General features: G+C 41.0%; 1 protein-coding gene across 1 annotated transcript; it reads right to left on the reverse strand.

Annotated features, from left to right (window-relative positions):
* Positions 1 to 352: 352 nt before the first annotated feature.
* nlrc3 (NLR family, CARD domain containing 3) lies at positions 353 to 17,823 on the reverse strand. Its single transcript, XM_036539737.1, has 19 exons — positions 17,670 to 17,823; positions 13,087 to 13,248; positions 12,281 to 12,541; positions 8,639 to 10,373; positions 7,872 to 7,958; positions 6,994 to 7,077; positions 6,735 to 6,818; positions 6,267 to 6,350; positions 6,058 to 6,141; positions 5,811 to 5,894; positions 4,378 to 4,461; positions 4,041 to 4,124; positions 3,769 to 3,852; positions 3,392 to 3,475; positions 2,912 to 2,995; positions 2,472 to 2,555; positions 1,943 to 2,026; positions 1,256 to 1,339; positions 353 to 946 (listed from the first exon to the last, which is right to left on the reverse strand). Exons 2-19 carry the CDS (start codon positions 13,208 to 13,210, stop codon positions 856 to 858), a joined length of 3,390 nt encoding a protein of 1,129 aa, XP_036395630.1. The 5' UTR covers positions 13,211 to 13,248; positions 17,670 to 17,823; the 3' UTR covers positions 353 to 855.
* Between the last annotated feature and the right edge of the window lie 203 nt (positions 17,824 to 18,026).

Raw genomic sequence — 18,026 nt, forward strand, 5'->3', positions numbered from 1 at the left:
GATAGAACGGTGGCAACACACAGTCCAGTGTGACATTCTACATTCAGAGTGACAGTGATACTGAAGGGTCGTAATAGGAATAAACACATATTGTGTAGTATAAGCACACTTTCAACAACATATATCTTTCACTGAGTATCATGATAAAAAGGCTTAGGACCATGGATGAGAGACACTGACCTTATGTAACAGTTGGTGCTAGTAATTGGTTTCAAAAGCATCCTTGATTAAGCAAGAATTAGAAAATGAAGCAAGAAGGAAAGTGTGTTGTTGGTCTTATGAAGATGGCCTTTGAGGCCTATTCATAAATAGTTTTTCAGAGGAGAACCCAAACATACTGATTGTTCCCAGGAGTTTTCAAGGCTATGGCTGAGCAGCACAGTCCCTCTGATTTCCAGGTTGGACATGCGTAGGTCTGAAGCTACAATGATTGATGCTTCAATCACGCAGAGGGTGCAGATAAAAAAGAAGCCAGAAAACATTCTCGCTTTAGCTGCATCAGTGAATAATCCACCAGTCACTGAGCCTGTGTTCTTGTTATGGAACAGGTAACCATGCACAGTGTTCACCTGGAGTGAGGTGTCTTTATAGCATGGTAAACTACTGTTTCTCAGGTATACAAAATGCATCTAGGTGCACTGCAGGTGGGCTGAATGAAAGCTACAAATCAAGAACAATTTGCCTTTACAGATAATCACACTACATCGCTTCATGTACACTGGTAACAACAGCAAGGATAACCATGACAGAGTTTATATCTGATTGGCTGAGATTTGCGCGATGATTCAATAGTTTCCAGGTGGAGGTGTCCTTGGGTCACTAGACATACAATCCTGCCAGAGGTTCAGAGACGCCTCAGATCTCCACCACGCAGTTTGGAGAGTTGGTTTTGATGGCATCAGAGATTACCTTTGCCCCTGATTCTCCAATACGGTTCCCCTGGAGGCTGCCAGAGCAAAGGTACATGTGTGCATATGCAGAGTCAGAGACAGCGAACCACAGAAAAACCTACTGAGTCTCATTGGTAAACATCAATTGTATTCTTTTGGTTGGCTCCATCTGGTTAATTACTTCAACGTCAGATTCGCTTATATCTTACCATTTACCAACATAAGTGGGTGTGACAGTAATTAACCACTACATGACATGTTTGAATCAAAGCAGACCACACAACAATAAGATGTTGGCTGATAGTACTACAACCATGCCACTGTTTCCAAGAATGAAATACATTGAGCAATAAGAAGGTACTCACTTGATATAAGTGAGATTATGGTTCCCAGTGAGGGCTGTAGCAATAAAGATGGCTCCATCCATGCCCAGAGAGTTCTCCTGTAAACTATAAAAACAAGCTCAAGTTAAACCCTGCTGTGCAGTAAAATGAAACACCTAGGCACACCACTGCCCCTGTCCTCTGAGACCTTCATAAATGGGGAGCAGGTTGACTGATGCACCATTATTATACATGCAGATTGGTGCTACAGCTTATTAGGAGTCCTAGACTGTTACCATCTTTCAACAGCAAGCAGATGTGCTTATCCTGGGCGACTTTACGTCATTTAACCTCACCAACCCTAATGATAATTTAAAGTTATCCACTGAAGTGTCAAAAAATTGGGCAAAAGCCAGAGGCATCTTCAGTACTCCAGGGCCAGGGTTGTCTTCTCCTGACTGAGTCTAATTACCATTTGTGGACGACTCTATCCCCAACACAGAATATTTTGGTTAAGTGTTCCATATTGTGTAGAATATTATTAATATTACACTGTATATTGCCTTCTTTTCTCAAATGAAGTGGGACATTCAACGGTGTGTTGGTTCATCCACATCAGTGTTGTGAGTTTCTTAGCAAAACTACCCCTGTAGAGAAATGAGTCACGTGTGATTGAAGTTTATTGGCACATTTTTTCAGGACCAACAGGGAGCAAACAGTTAGGCATACTTTAGAATGCGCAGACTTCTGTTGGCTTTCAGTGCATTTGACAAGGCCTTCGCTCCCTCCATTCCAATGGAATTTCCCCGCAGACTGGAATGATACAGAGGTAAAAAAAAAACACAGCCATTGTATTTGCCTGCTAGCATAAAAGAAAAGATCAACAGGATGGTTTATCTGAAGAGAATACCAATTCTTTGAAACTCTCTAGAAATACGTCTGTGGAGATCAATACAGACAGCCCCTTTGAACAAATGTCAGACAAAGTTATAAGTTATGTATCAAACCTTGAAAAATAATGATAGCCCATGAGAGTGAACAGTATGAAACTTTTATAAAATTTAGAGATGTTAATTTTAATGTTTTGTTTTGGCTTAGTAAGTCATTTTTTACCCTACTTGTGGTTCCCTATTTCAAGCAATGAAAACCCCAAATTTCTTACACATTAGTAACAAAACAATACGTGTATTGCTAATTTCAAATTGAGGTTTGTGTTTTTTTTAAGAGAAGAAAAAATGTGAAGCACAATGACACTTACTCAAGGGTGTGTAGAGTTTGGTTGACCATCAGAGCTTCAGCCAGGGCAATTGCACCACTCTGGCCAACTGACACACCCTGGAGACTATAGAAAACATTACTGGGTCATCAACACTCCAGCACTCCCACAGTTTGCCACCAGAAAGTGAAAAACGCATTCATACAGCACAAAATCTTCCTAAAGGCAGGAGTGCAAACCAAGAGCAATTTACAAACAACACATCTTCACTAATTGCAGTTGCTAAAGGTAACAGGATAACTGCTGCAAAATCAGTCCTTTTAAAAATATGTCTGTCAAATATCTGTGATAAGAGGTGACATTTTCATGTTTTCCTACCAAAGTAATATATTTATCTGTATTTATTTTAGTATATTTATAATGATGTTCTACTTCTTGTTATGAAAATTACAGAGGTTTTGCTTTGTTAGTGATCTGCTCACAATAGTGCACTGAGAGCTGTGTTGATCCTCAGGGCTTCTGCTAGAGCAATCATTCCCTCATCCCCGATGGCATTTTCTTGGAGACTGCAGGAAAGTTAGACACATAAGCACACATGAACACACACAGCTTTCCACTGTCCTTACAAACATCCAGAGCAACCTACCAGTTACTATTGTAAATCTCTTGTTTGATCAGCCAATCTAATTCATTTGTCACAAGTTTGTCTGCATTCTTTCATTTCAGTTATTGTAAGAAGAAAACCTGCTCATTCCCACATGATCAGTGTGACCCCATATAATCCTTGAATCCTTCGTCAAAGTTTTCCTATTTTGTTTTTCAGCAGAGATACAATTAAAGCTTGAAAGAAGACAGTCTATTATGTATTCATCACTAGAGCAAAAAGAATATGATCACAATGGTCAGACAGGACCGATGAATCTTCGTCAGGGGTGAGAGAGGTGAAAGACAGAGAAACATACTCCAGTTGCTGCAGGGTGGTGTTTGACAGCAGGGCCTGACCCAGGGCCTGGGCAGCTTTGGCTTTGATGAAGTTCCACTGCAGGCTGCAGGAGAGCGACAGTGCTATGTTACAGGTTACAGCTACATGTCCCGCTGAAAGGAGGTTGCTATTTTGATACGAATTCCTAGTTGTCCCTGGTTGCTGATCTTCACTGATGCACAATACACCTTGTTTCAATGTTTGTGTGTGTGCGCACCTGCACATGTGTGTACAGCATAGTGATGCACTTATTTGGAAGTCGTTCTGAGTAAGAGCATCTGCTAAATGATGTAATGTAGTGTGTGTGTGTGTGTGTGTGTGTGTGTGTGTGGGATGGGTGCTGACAAAAATACTTACTGCAGGGAGATAAGAGCATGGTTGACCTTCACTGCTCCAGCTATGGCCTTTGCCCCTTCATCATGCAACAGATTTGCTGTAAGGCTGACAGACAGAGACACAGGAGAAGTGAGATGACCTGCCTCTCAGCTTCCTGAACATGGACAGTACAATAATTACCATTACACTGTTATAATGATTCATATTCCAAGAGGTGACATTTAAATGCAATTGTGCACTTTTCTGCCTCCGTATAGTCTGTGTGTGTGGTTAGTGAGGCCATAGAGACTCACTCCAGATTTCTTAGAGTGCTGTTCTCCTGTAGGGCCTTGGCGATGTCTTTCGCTCCCTCCACCCCAATGGAATTCTCACGGAGACTGAGACACAAAGAGACAAGTTTATGTCAATTCTTTCCCAAACTCCTCACTGGCAAAACTAAACTCAGCGCTAGTTGAAGTATTGCATACCCATCTAAAAAATATCATCATAATGTTATAGTATTCTGAAGAGGGGAGAGATGCACAGAGCTGTGAGTGATGTGCATACAGGAGTGTTCAGGTGCTAATGTAGTAGAACACTGTGGCTGGAACTAAAACAGTATAGCAATGTAGCAGGATGGTGATCACTCACTTCAGATGGACGAGTCCTCGGTTGAGCCGTAGGGCCTGAGTCAGTACAGCCACTCCTTTGTTGCTGATGGAATTGCTTTGGAGGCTATACACCCAAACACAGAGGTGAGTCCAATAACTGTACAGCTACAAACATGTACAATCAGTGCTACTGAACTGCGGTTCTGGACTTCCACCATCTAGCAAATTTCCAACTTCTTTTTGACCAGTAGTGATCTAAGATATGGGGAGGGAAACTGAATTCATTCAATAGAAATGAGGAATTAGGTGCCTAGCTGGAGAAATAGGCTGCAGACAACTGTGGCTCCTCAGGCCTGAGGCTGATCATCAATGAACCAGAGCCTTCGAATGTTGAAAATATTGGTGAATGGGTTATACACCCTGGCTGTATACTGGGTGAGACTTGAGAGGAAAGATTTTCTTTCATCATCACCGAGATGATAGATTTATTGTTATTGAAAAAAATTTTCATTTCTCAAAGCCAAGGCACTATTTTAAGAAATACATGGCTTTAGCAGCATATTGTCAGGAATCTTTGCGGGGGAGGTGCATATCATTTAAGACAATTGTGTGCAACCTGGTCAGAAACTGAATGTGGAAGTGAGAAAATTGTGCTTCTTTTCACATTAGCATTTGGATAGATATTACAATATCATTAGCATTTGGCTGGATTTCTACTAATTTACAATATCCATAGTTTAAACTGTCAAAATAACACCCAATAATTGAAGTCCCATATACAAAAAAAGAGAAAAAAAAGTCAGGGAAACCCTCAAGTGCCAACATTAAGAATTTAAATTTCTTGGCATTTCTTCTACAGTGACCACCACCATTAAAATACATTTGATTTTTATGTGAAATATCAGGCTGAAAGCAAAAGACCAAAGAGGGAAAAATGGATATCAGGTCTAATATATTATTATAATTTATTTTACCCATCTATGTTATGTAATGCATCATTTGTACTATTTTCTCCATTGATTCATTTAGCCTTATGTTATATGTCCATCTTATTTGAAAACAAAATCTCACCCATCATCAACAAATGTTTGTTTCATTTCTTCAGTTTGTACCTTACACATAGAAGTGGTATTGCTAAAGAAGTTGATTTTTCTGCCCACCTTTACGAAAAACTGAAATAAGTAATACTGGATCTGCCCAGAATATTATGATATCCTGCTTGTTGCTGTCACATATGGTAGGAGAAAGGATCTATGCTAAGGGTGTTGGATTGGATTTAAGTTTGGATTTTTATAACCTACTATGGTATCTGCTTTATTGTTTGGTCATAATTCTAATTAAAAGGTCACAGATTTCACTCTAATGGCCATACATCATAAAACACCATGTCCCTGAACCACCTTTAAACCTCCTAAATAACTCCAAAAGAATAACCTCCCAAAGAAGGAAATAATAGTTCTTTGAAACACTAACTGAAGTGCAGCGAGACTGTGGTTCACTGTCAGGGCCTGGGCCAGAGCTGCCAACCCCTTGTCCCCCAGCTGGTTACTGGACAGACTGCAGAAACATAGAAGACAAACATATTGCACATGAACATAATTTTAAAAGCATTCCAGTAAAATCAATGCACACACACACATACAGACACACACAATTTTATGGAGGCTTGGAATTTCCTGTAGTACTGTTGTGTGAAGATGTGATATGACCATTCTCTCACATCAATTCCTTCAGAGTCTGGTTTTTCTTCAGTGCCTCTGCGATTCTCTGAGCCCCCTCTGTACTGATGGAGTTCTTCTGCAAGCTGGGACACACAGAGCATACACATTGAAACTCACTTTGGAAGTGAAAGGCTAATCAGAGAAATGCTTTCAGTCTTTGGAAATGAAAGGCTAATCAGAGAAATGCTCTCACTCTTCAGACACTCACTTCAGGGTGACAAGTTTGCGGTTGGACACAAGCACGTCTGCAATGGATTTAGCTCCCTCCTCCTCAATGAAGTTGTTCTGGAGGCTGGAATAGGGACCATGGAAGGGTGGGGTTTATAACCAAGCACCATTAAAATAGACTCCACTCTACCTCTACTCAGGTACTGAGCAGTACTATATTGAAAATAATTTAATGGCTATATCATTGGTTGGGAAAGGGTAATTCATGGCCAGCAGTGTAGTATAGTGTAGTATGTGTGGCTACTGCTGTTGTATCCTTGGGCAGGCTTAGTCAACTGGATATTTACTTAGCCAAAATTGGCTTAGTAAACATCCAGTTGTATAGGTGGACATGGACATGTAAATATTGCAAAATGTGTATGTTGCTTTGGTTAAGAGCATCTGCTAAGCAAAAATAAATATAAATAATCTCATGTGTTTAAAGCTGGTGTGTGAGTAACTTGTTCACCTGAGAGACACCAGAACCTGATTCCTCTTGAGGGCATCTGCAAGGGCCTTGGCTCCTTTGGGGCCAATGTTGTTGCTGCGAAAACTAGCAACACATATCACACTGAACTGTGACAGTGCAGGGATGAATACTGAACATTTATCACTGAATGTGATTAACTTGGAATTCAGAGAGGGCAGATACAGGCTCTGTAGATGGTAGCCAACCAGACACAAACACTGCATGAATGGGAGGATGTGATGCGGCACCATATACTCACTCAAGTGAAGTCAGACTCCTGTTGACCATCAGAGACCTGCTGATGGCTTTGGCTCCTTTGTTACTGATAGCATTCTCTGCTAAGCTGGTGGGGCAGAGCACAAACAGATGGGTAAAAACAAGTTGGTACTCTGGACTGCTTTGCTCAGGCTACAGATTGAATCCAAGAAGAAGACGGAATGCTACAGTGGCACAATTAAAGTACAAAGTCAATTAAATCCATTAAGCAGTCAAGGACCGTGTCTGAGTCAAATTTATTGCCTCATTAACCACAGGTGCAATTTGTGTTTTTTGAACAATTAGGTATGAGTCAATATACAGCCAGTCAGCTGAGTGAAAAGACTGAAGGCAGTTGCAAGCTACACTCTGTTCTGTACTGTTCTCCTCTGTTCTGTTGTTCTATTGCATTTTTGACATGATGTGAAGATAATATTTACACAAAGCCGTAGGAATGCTACACCATAACTTTTGCCAAGTGAAAAAGCTTACAACTGTCTAAGCATGTGTATGAGTGGAAAAAATAAATATAGCATGACATTTAGCCCACAGAGACAAGGCAATTTTAGTATATATATTATTAGCAACAAAGGAAGGAAATCACCACGCTGGACATGCACAAGCCATGATCTGCAGCAAGGCAGGTGATCTCACGCAAATACCCACTTGCTCCAAAGTAGCGCTCTTGTGTCAAAAAGGACTAAAAAGCTCTAGATGGTTACAAGATTCAACCCCTTCATATGCAGCAGATGTTTATCTTAGAGTTTTGGAAGAAAATCACATACACCGTACCACTGTACCATAGCACAATTTACTTGGCAACAATTTGAAATCAAATAATGTTTTCATCAGATAATGAATAAGCAGAATATTAGCTCCAACCTGATTTTCTGTAGGTGACAATCCTTTGCACTCAGCAAGCTGCCTAGTAGCTCCATGACATCATCTTTAAAATTATTGTTTTCCAGTCTACAAAAAAAAAAAACAAAGAATCGTTGGATATTTCATTGCACATTAACAATGAAAAATTGCATTATGTTATACTTACACGTTAACTCTGATGCAGAATGGTGTACATTCTCAAGGTGATGCGATAATTGTATGTAATAGTGATAATGCAGCAGAATGTTACTAAACTATTACTGAGTGGTGTTCAGGGCCATTATTTCTCAGATATTTCTATCAGATCTGTTTTATCTTTTTCCTAAGAATATTTCAGTTTCATTGGTTCAATTTTCAATTAACAAGGTTCACAATTCAGAATCTTAATACACTTATTGTGAACATGTCTAACAAAATGTACCTCCAAATATGTTCTTTTCTCAAGATAACTAATAGTATTAAGCTGTACATGAGAGAGGTTTGTTACCAGTAGTTAAGATAACTACTGGTATCTTAACACCACAGCAGCCTCAAATTCAGACAACAAACTGGAAAATTATGATACTAGTGGAGACCCTTGATAAGTAATGGGGGTATTAATATGTTATGTAACATAACATGGTATTCTAGGGTTACACCTGTTTATCTTTATTAATTATTATTATCTTTATTTACTGTTTATCTGTTATTCAATTTAAAAGCCACAAATAATGGAAAAAATGCCTGTTAGCGCATGGACAAACACCCTCTCACTGCAGTCTCCTCACCTGATGTTAGTGCAGTAGAGCAGCTGTGGAAGCAAACTTTTAACAATGCTGTAGGTGAGGCAGTTGGAAAGGTTGGTCTCCTCAGCGCATTCTTCGGACACCTGCAGCAGGTAGGCCAGCACTGAGCAGTTGATTGGCGTCAGCTTGCCAGCCAGGCTGTTGTTGCGTAGGCCCTCCTCCAGTGCCCGTGTTAGCTCTGTGTGTTGTAGCTCCTGTAGACAGTGCACCATGTTAACAGCCCGCAAGGAGACCGTGCAGCCTGAGTTTAAGACACACTGCAGGAAGGAGGCAGCAGGCACCCTGTAGATGCTGTGCTCATCCCGACCAAACGGCAGCAGCCCAGAGAGAGGCTTGGCCACCAGTGGGGAGAGCAAGCCAGACAGGAAGCGTGCAAACATGTCCAGCTGACCGTCCTCTGATTGCTGTGACCGCTGAAGGGCATTCTTGAAGTGGTTCTGGAATCCAATCTTTGGCCAAGACATGCCACTCTCTGTGAAGAGGTCAAAGATGGCCCGTCTGGAGGCTGTGTAGTAGTAAGTGGCAGCTAGGAACTCCTGGATGCTGAGGTGGATGAAGCAGTAGGCTGTGCTTGCTGCAGACTCCTGCTTTACTAGGATACGGCTGCTGAGGCCACTGTGAAGTGAGGGCAGGTCAATGCTATTAGCTTTCATATCCTGCTCATAGAAGGTAAACTTCCGCTTGATTAGTCCATAGAATGCCAGCCGCCCCAAGCTGCCCATCATCTTCCGGCTGCTTCCATAGGCCTGCTCTATCTTCAGGGGCTCCTTTGAGTCTCCCTCTACCATCATCTTAAAGAAGTAAGAGTAGAGCTCTGTCCAGGTCCTTGGTAAGCAGTCTTGTGAGCCACTGTTGATGAGGAAACCAACAGTAGAGGCAACAATCCAGCAAATACAAGGCACATAAGACATCACTAAGAAAATCTTGTTGGACTTTAAGTGGTTCCATATGTGGCCCACAAGGTCCTCATCCAGGAACATGCTACGCAGAAAATCCTGTATTTCTTTGTATCCAAACCCTGGTATCTCGGTCATTCTGTCCACCAGACCTCCGGGTATCTGGGCAGCCACAGTGGGCCTAGAAGTCAGCCAGACAGAGGCATCAGGGAGCAGGTTTCCTCGCACGATGTTGGTGATCAGGTTGTCCACCGAAACCTCCTTTTTTGGGTCCGTGCAAGTCAGAGCCTCTGAGAAGTCCAGTGGGCACTTGAACTCATCCAGCCCATCAAAGATCAGCAGGACCCGAGAGGTCCCATTGAAGACATTGCTCAGATTAGTCACGTGGGGGTAGGCCTGCTTCACCAATCGCTCGGCTGACAGCTTTTCAAAGGCATTGAGCTCCCAGAAAGAAAAGGGGAAGACAAAGCTCACATCCTGGCAAATCTCCCCGTTAGACCATAGCTGGACAAAGTGGCGGACTAGGGTGCTCTTCCCAATCCCAGCCACTCCAACTGTGAGCAAGATGCGGGGAGGCATACTGACACGGGTGAGGGGCTGCAGCAGCTTTTCCAGAGCCAGCTGTCTGGCATGGTGCCTCCCCATGCCTTTTGTGGCCTCAATCTGCATAGCATCGTGCTCCTTCTGCTGCAAGTCTGAAAGTCCCTCCACCAGCAGCAGGTTGGCAAAGCTGTCTGAGGATGGTCTCCTCAGCACCAGGCCTTCTGGCCAACCTCCATAACGGGTCTGCAGGGCCTCCACGTGCTTCTGCACCATTGGATCTAAAGATAGGGGAATACAAGATATCACAATATGACAATCTATCTATCTAGATCATTTAAGACAACAGACAAAGCAAACAAATGCACAGTTATTGCACAATAACTGATGACCAGAGCGTAATTCAGTGACTGTTTTGGTGATGTTTCATTTCATTAGCTGTTTCTACTTATAGTTAAAGCTTTTTCAGATTTACTGAAAATTATTCTAACCTAATTTTAAATTATTGACAGTAGTTTAGGATTTTTTTTTGTTAATCAATCATCTTTAATGCTTTGACGAAAATAAGGTATCGTTGTAGAGGCTATGCATTGAGGAAAAAAATCTATGCATAAGTTCTATACATGAATAACTATGCAAGCATGAGTAATCACATTTCAACAGAGCTACAATTGCTGCAATAGAACAACACCTGGAAGTGAATTTAAATTAAGACCCTTTTCCACTCAACAGTTTCAGTGCGTGACGCGTGTGGGGGATAGCTGGCTGAGGAACTATTTTGCACGCATAGATGCACAAACCACAAATGCGTGGTAACAGATTATAAAGTAAAGACTGTTGCAATTGTTGTGTTACATTAAAGCTACAGAATCACACTCTCACTTACACATGTGTAACATATTTAAGGAACTCTCTAGGTTATATCAGTACATTCATCTGAAAACATGGCAACATCCAAATATGTTACTGATTTTAGGCAATTGATTTTAGCAACAACTAAGAAATGAAACACACAAATCGCTGTATTCTCAGCCTGATTCTATTATGTGCACTGGTTTCAACCTCTAAAATGCCTTTTCTACAATCTACAATTTCCAATCTTCTGAACCCTAAAACAGTCCCTGTAACTAACCTAAGGATCACTAACATAAGGAAGCAGTTTCAAGCATCATGAGCAAGTGGGCCACCAAAGCTTTCCTACAGTGGGAGTTAATCAGAAAGAAGCTGATGATGAGAAGATGATGTCCAACGGGACATGGAAAACACAATATGGGCAATATTCTTCCACCAGACAGAACAAGGATCAAACTAAAGACCAGGATGTGCGGAGGTTTTAACAGAAACACCAAAATATGGGGTACTCATAGTGATGGGAGACTACATTTGCTACAGATGTAATTGTACATATGAGCATGCAAAAACAAGGTTTTGATGGAGGAACAATGTCCAAAGACAAAGCTCCTTAAGTATCACTAAATGGAAGACAGAACACAAGAAATACAATGGATATCAAGGGGCAATATTGTAGAGACACTGGAGAAGCGTACAGCAAATATTGACTTAAAAGCGACAATGAATGTTGCCCACAAAGTAAAACCCCGAAAGGCATCAGTATGTGATATCATCTCAGTGGAACCGCTCTAAGTGGGTTGTTGCTGTAGCACAGCATTGCTGTTGGACCTACTCAATATCATCATGCCTAGTCATATGTTGCCATAAAAATTTGATTTGATATGGTACAAACATTTTACTTTATTTATGAGCTGGTCATTCTTTATGTGACAACCAAAACAATTCCTCATGCTCCTTCCTCACCCATGATGAACAGATTAAAAAACTACTAAACTATTAAAAACTATCTGACCATGAAGGGCCCGCTTCATCAGCATCCTGACACAATACACATATCATCACAAGACAGAAAATATGACATCTGCCTATAGTAGGAGTACATGCTACATTTAAGAACTGTTGATCGATGACAAAAGCATTATCTGTTACATCTCTGGCAGACATTTAACTTGATGAACAAAACCCAGATTGGGAACTCAAAAAAACTCCACAAGACATTTGCAGTGTGGTTCAAATCCTGTAACATACCTGTACTTGCACAATGCAAATCATCCTATCAATGACAATCGCATAAAGAAAGACGCAGAAGTGCGTCCTGGACGAATGAGCCCCTCACCCTGAAGCGTGATGAGCAGGTAGAGCTGGGAGTTGGTGTTCTCAATGAAGGCCTGGAGTGATTCGGAGGCCTGCGGGCCCTTGCTGAGCAGGATGTCGATGACAGCACGCAGCTTCTCCGGCAGCTGGCTCTTGGTCTGTATGGTCGAGACCTCGTCCCGACTCAGAAGGTCCAGTTTCCTCATGTGGGCCACGATGTTCTCCAGGAAAGGGCCGGAAATGGACCGCAGCAGCTGCTTGCGGTATTTTTGTATCCAAACACCTGAGAGACACAGGGCTAAGTGACAACAAGCCTGGTGTGCATTCCACTACTAACAGAGGTAACCTGTATATGGTACAATGTGTCCATTCATTTGCTAGCATGCAGTCTCATTCCACATTAACTACCCCATTGATAACCCCAGCATGGCAATCTGCTGTTAGGAGTTGATTAATACTGGGGCTCCCCTCTATGATTCTGAGAGACGAGAGACCGAGAGACTGCTACTTGTAGTACTTGCTGTTTATTTTATGTATAGTATTATTATTATATATATGGAAATATACTTGGCTTCCCTTGTCTGGTCAGGATGGTAAGGTGTCTTAGCGCAGGTCTTGAATAATGTTCATCTCACGCTCACTCGTCTGGGAGTGTTGTTAGCTTGGTGTGACTCATTCAATTTGAATAGATACACATATGTTCTATTGTACTTGAAGCCACTCTGGATAACAGCATGTGCTAAATGAGTGTACTGCAATTTAATGTAATGTATTAGCTGAAGTTGATAAGTCTACTGGCAAACTGTCACAACGCCTCAGTTGCCTTACCTTCTGTCTTCATCTTTGTGTGCGGGCAAGAGGCATCGGACTGCAGGTCAATATAACAGTCCTCTTGCCATGCTATCCGCCTGTTGGAATCCAGGGTGAAATTGCTCAGGGTGTCTCTCTCCATTTAACAAAATGCATGCCCGTCAGCCTTTATCCATTGCTCTTAAAAAAGGAGTGAAAAATGAATCAAAGCATTAGTAAATATCCTGTGACACATGAAGCAACATGCAGATGGTAAATACATGGACATTAGTAAAACCTCACGCCAGTGGTGTATCATTAAAAACCTTTAACTTAATGGATGTGAAGATTTCTGTGAATTGTAAATTTCTGAAACGTATACAGTAAAGTATAAATATATCTGAGACAGATCTGCTTTATGAATGATCTTGTCCTTTTTACCTCACTTGTAAGTCGCTTTGGATAAAAGCATCTGCCAAATTAATAAATGTAAATATAAATGGTTTCAATAGGCATATCTGTTTTGAGAATGATATCCGGCATCATAGCACATGTTATAAAAGACTAAAAGAATGTAATTTCCTCAACTGATGACTGAAAAATAAGAAAAAACATCTGACTTGTGTTTATTTTTAAGCAACATGCATTTCTATTTATACACTATAGAAAGTGCAGTAGCACGCTTGATCTGTTTGAATAGGAGACCAGTTCAATTCAATTAGAGTACAGCATTTCATTCTAAATTGAAGGGATTCATAAAACCAGAAATACAAGCTGTCAGGAGAATACATCTACTTCAAAAGGCATTTTATTTAGGTAAAGAAAACCAAATTGCGATCTGGCAATCTATGTTACATATTTCAGAATTAAATAAAGATATGTGGAAACTCAGACTGTGATCTTGCAAACTAAATGTTCCAGTTGGTAAATTATACATATCCTTTAATTTGAGGACAATATCTTTTTTTAAAATAACCTTTGCTCCACTGTACTTGTTAATGAATTCTGAATTTTTTTTCAAAATATCTTTAAAAATGTTTCTTAAATGTGTCATTCTGTATGATTCTTTAAGATTAAATAAAGATTAAGTGTTGCTTGATAATAAAGCTTGATTTAACTTGACATTTGTACAAACAGATTTTTCAGATATTTTTCCTTCAGCTTTGTAACCAATGAGCATCTCAATGGGTTTTTGGGGGTGGAGTCTCACTCCAGAGCACTTTTGTCACTATACATATTTAATTGCCAGTTTGAATAAGTACCTTCTCTTTTGGACCATATAATATCAACAACCACTTGTCAGCCATACATGTCAGTGGTAGTGCTCATTGCTGGTGCCTGAAATCTACTTTCCAGAGGGTTTTAAAGCTGCCTTGCAATAGGCAAACTGACTGACTCCTGGAACAACAAGTGATTCAATTTCCTGTCTAACCCAATGGCTGAAAATAAGTCATTAACATCTGAGCTGGAATCATGACCAAAGACCAGGAGCTTTTTTGGACACCCTTGCTCTGTACTGTAAATCGCCATTGTGGCACTAAGCATTTAGCACAGATGAAAGCCATTCTCAATTGCAGATTACTTCATGTCTCAATACTTTGCTTGTTGTACAAATCAGTGTGAATGACTTTAAAGTGCAAAAGCCTTCATCCCCATTCTATAGGGCATTTTGTGCACTGAATCATTTGCTTGCTATGACAACGCTCTTGGTAACAGACATGGCTAGAAAAACAGATGAACAAACGCAGAGGTGAGGCTGGAAGCCGGAGCTGGGGCAGGCTGCTTCACTGCATGTCAGACTATGATGAAAGGATGTGTGGCTTAGAGCTGCGCATAAAGAGGCGAGCCCTGCATACAGCAGCAGAAAAACCACAAACCATGCAGTCTGCAGCACTTAAAGTACAGACAACCAAGGATGATTCCCCTGTAAAACATGTTCTGTGTTGGGGGGGGAGCAAATGTGCAGGGGTCTCTGGGGTCAGATGTGAAAAATCAGCAAAAAATGCAGCAGAGTGACGGTCCATTCATATCTAGATGGACAGATGCAGGGAGATCTGTGAAAGCTGCATTTCGCTCCACCGCCATTAGTCCTGACCATGAACTACAATATTACTGATGTGCTTTTCCATTCCACAAAATGATATCTGACCACTTTCATCAAGTCTCCTTCCTGTGTCATGAGCAAGATTGCTACACTTCTGATCACAATCTACTTTTCAAGAAATATGTTCTTGTTATAGATATCTCTCTGTGTCTAGTCATGGTTAGGTTTGAAGAGAAGCATATTAAACTCAGGGCACACAGCATCACAGCCTTGAGACATTATTGTGTCTGATGCCTCCCTGTCAATACTTTCAAACCCATCAAATCACTAGTAGCTCTGCCGCCAAACTAGCTCTCTCTCTCCAACTGCTCGCGTGGCACCCCACTCCTCACCGGGTTACCATTTGCCACCCACATCCGTATTCTAGCAACAAAGCTCTGGGCCCTTAACCACACTGCCCAAGTATGGCGACCAACCTTTTCCCTTCCCTTTAGTCTGCGCTGCAGGATGACCGGTGGTTGGCTTGTACATTAACAGCCTCACTGTTTGACACATATGGGTAACATTTTAGTTTTAGTTTATGCGACTTATAATATTTGCAGTACCTGACCTTTGCAATTTGTTTCTTTTTTGGTCTGCACTTTGCATTGTAACTTTCAGCTCTCCACATGTTACCTTGTATAACAGCGCCTGCTGACGAGATCTCTGGTGACGGTAACAACATTTATTCCGTGAACTATGATATTGTAGTAGGTATAAGCACTGGGGGGTTAGGGTTCCGTAGCACTGACATCTTGCATGAGTGCTACAGATCATGTAGACAGGTAAGGAAATGGGGTCATTGACCTTGTTCCACCAGTTTCTACAGCAGACTGGTGATTGGTGCTACCTCAGGCTGTTTACGAAAGACTCAAGAGAAAGTTAGAGGAGAGTGTACATGAGGGCTATGCAGTGCACATCTCTGTACAGGAGAGCACATGTCCTGAAATGAACACACGTTGAGTGGCACAAAATGAGCTTTCTTTACAACATATCATGTATAGTTTGAATGCACCTCTCTCTGGGAATGAAGTCAAATCCGGGGAGGCTGGGGATCAAGTTATCAGTGCACCAGGGCCCATGTTAGCTTACACTAATTATATCTTTGATACAATCAAGGTTTAGCCTCATTCTTCATCTTGATGAGCTGAGGACTTCAAACTGCTGGATTGCACACTTTGGTTATCAGGGAAGAATGCACCCCTGTGGCACAGAGCTCTTTGACATGGGGAGCTTGCTGCTCACAGTAACTTCACTACCTGAGTTAACGGGTGGGGGAAGTTATTTTGGCTCTTAAAGTCTTTTATGATAACAGAACTTCTCTTGCTATGAGTGTTAGATGATCACCAGTTTTAGTTGAATCTGTGCATTAAGAATAGCATCTGAGATGAGTTTACTACAGACACTGGTCCAATGTGAACGTGTAGATAAGATCTCTGTGTACTAAAATACATTGCACTTTGTAATGTTAATGCTATTAATGGTCATAGGTTTTATTCTTGCTTCTCACTTCTTTTGTATGCTGCCACAGTTGATCCCTGCCCGGGCTAAAAGTGTGAGCACAAAGTACAAATTACAGCTATGGTTCTCCTACCAGGCATTGTTTAGGGTCAAGGGTTTAAGGTCATTTCGCTAATTACTATACCAGACTGCAATTCCATGGAATTTCATATTGGTGAAATTACTTCATTCTCTTAGTATCCATATGTGTAAGAACAATCCTTTACATGATTTTACACAGATCCTGACCTCATTCAGTGTTTTATCAGCAAAACACTAGGGAAATTACATCATGTATTGCTTTTATGAAATCAGTAGAGTTTGAGGGACAGCAACATCAGCAATTGACTGACTTATCTTTGTGACTATGTGATTGTTTTTTGCGTTGTTTGACATCACACATTTAGGCAGACCAGGCCTTCACATGACAGCCCAGATAAGTGAACATTTGACCAGTGAGAATAATGAGCTTATGCATTTATGCAAAGGCTCCACTATTGCAATTTCTATTGATGTGCGCATGTGTCTTTGCATGAGATAGATAAACAGTAATCAATAAAAGGATATCTGGTCTTCAAGAGTTTAAAAACCATTAATATTTCTGCTTATTGTTTATGCTTTACAAAGTCATTGAAAATGCCCCCAAATGTGTAGCAAAGAAAAAGTCAAATCAAAGGTTTGCTCCTGATTTCTCACATGTTGAATTTTACAGGCATGTTTATGGTTTCATTCAGTGCACTCAGATCTCACTTTTCATTTCAGGGGATCAGACATTTTGCCGTGTGCCCTCTGAACAAGTTTTTATGTAGTTAAAAATCCATTCACATTTGATAGTAAATCAGCTGTGTAATGTACAAAAAATGATCAATCATATATCAAACATATATCAGTCATGGGTTTACTGTACATCTTCAGTCCCTTCTTGTTAATTGCTAGACTGTAATGCCTGACATATTAGCTGGTACTTTGAAAAATGAAAGAACGCTATAAATGTTCGCTGGTAGCATTCTATGTTCCTGATGTAAGAAATCAAACTCACCCAAGGCAGTTGCGCTCCTCTTTGAAAAGTCTGCAGGTGCATATCCTCCACGGCTACGTCCTTTAACGGCAGCCTCTCAGAGGAGGCCAAAAAACCCTACCAATAACCTATTTCTTTCCTCACATTTGGAAAGATAGGTGTATGGGAAAGGAGAACAGAGAAATCAGAACGTTCTGTTCAAAGTAATCTGACAGATGGTTTAACACTAAGTCAAAATTCAAAAAGAAGAAACTGTAAACTCCTGCTCAGGAGAGAAAAAATGTCTCCGTTCAATTTTCTCTCTTTTAAGCTGCACCTCTTCCTGTGTGTCGTCTCTCTCTTCCTGTGTAACAGTCCACAGATTTCACTCAGACTTCA

The sequence above is a fragment of the Megalops cyprinoides genome, chromosome 1 (genome assembly GCF_013368585.1).
Source record: "Megalops cyprinoides isolate fMegCyp1 chromosome 1, fMegCyp1.pri, whole genome shotgun sequence".
Taxonomy (NCBI): domain Eukaryota; kingdom Metazoa; phylum Chordata; class Actinopteri; order Elopiformes; family Megalopidae; genus Megalops; species Megalops cyprinoides.

What these genes read in the sequence shown, in the direction of transcription:
- nlrc3 (XM_036539737.1), bottom strand. Translation starts at nt 13,210, where the DNA reads ATGGAGAGAGACACCCTGAGCAATTTCACCCTGGATTCCAACAGGCGG. An exon ending in CACAGTCTCGCTGCACTTCA is followed by an intron (nt 4,462 to 5,810) that starts GTTAGTGTTTCA and finishes TTGGGTGTATAG; the next exon opens with CCTCCAAAGCAATTCCATCA. An exon ending in CATGCTCTTATCTCCCTGCA is followed by an intron (nt 3,476 to 3,768) that starts GTAAGTATTTTT and finishes GCTCTCCTGCAG; the next exon opens with CCTGCAGTGGAACTTCATCA.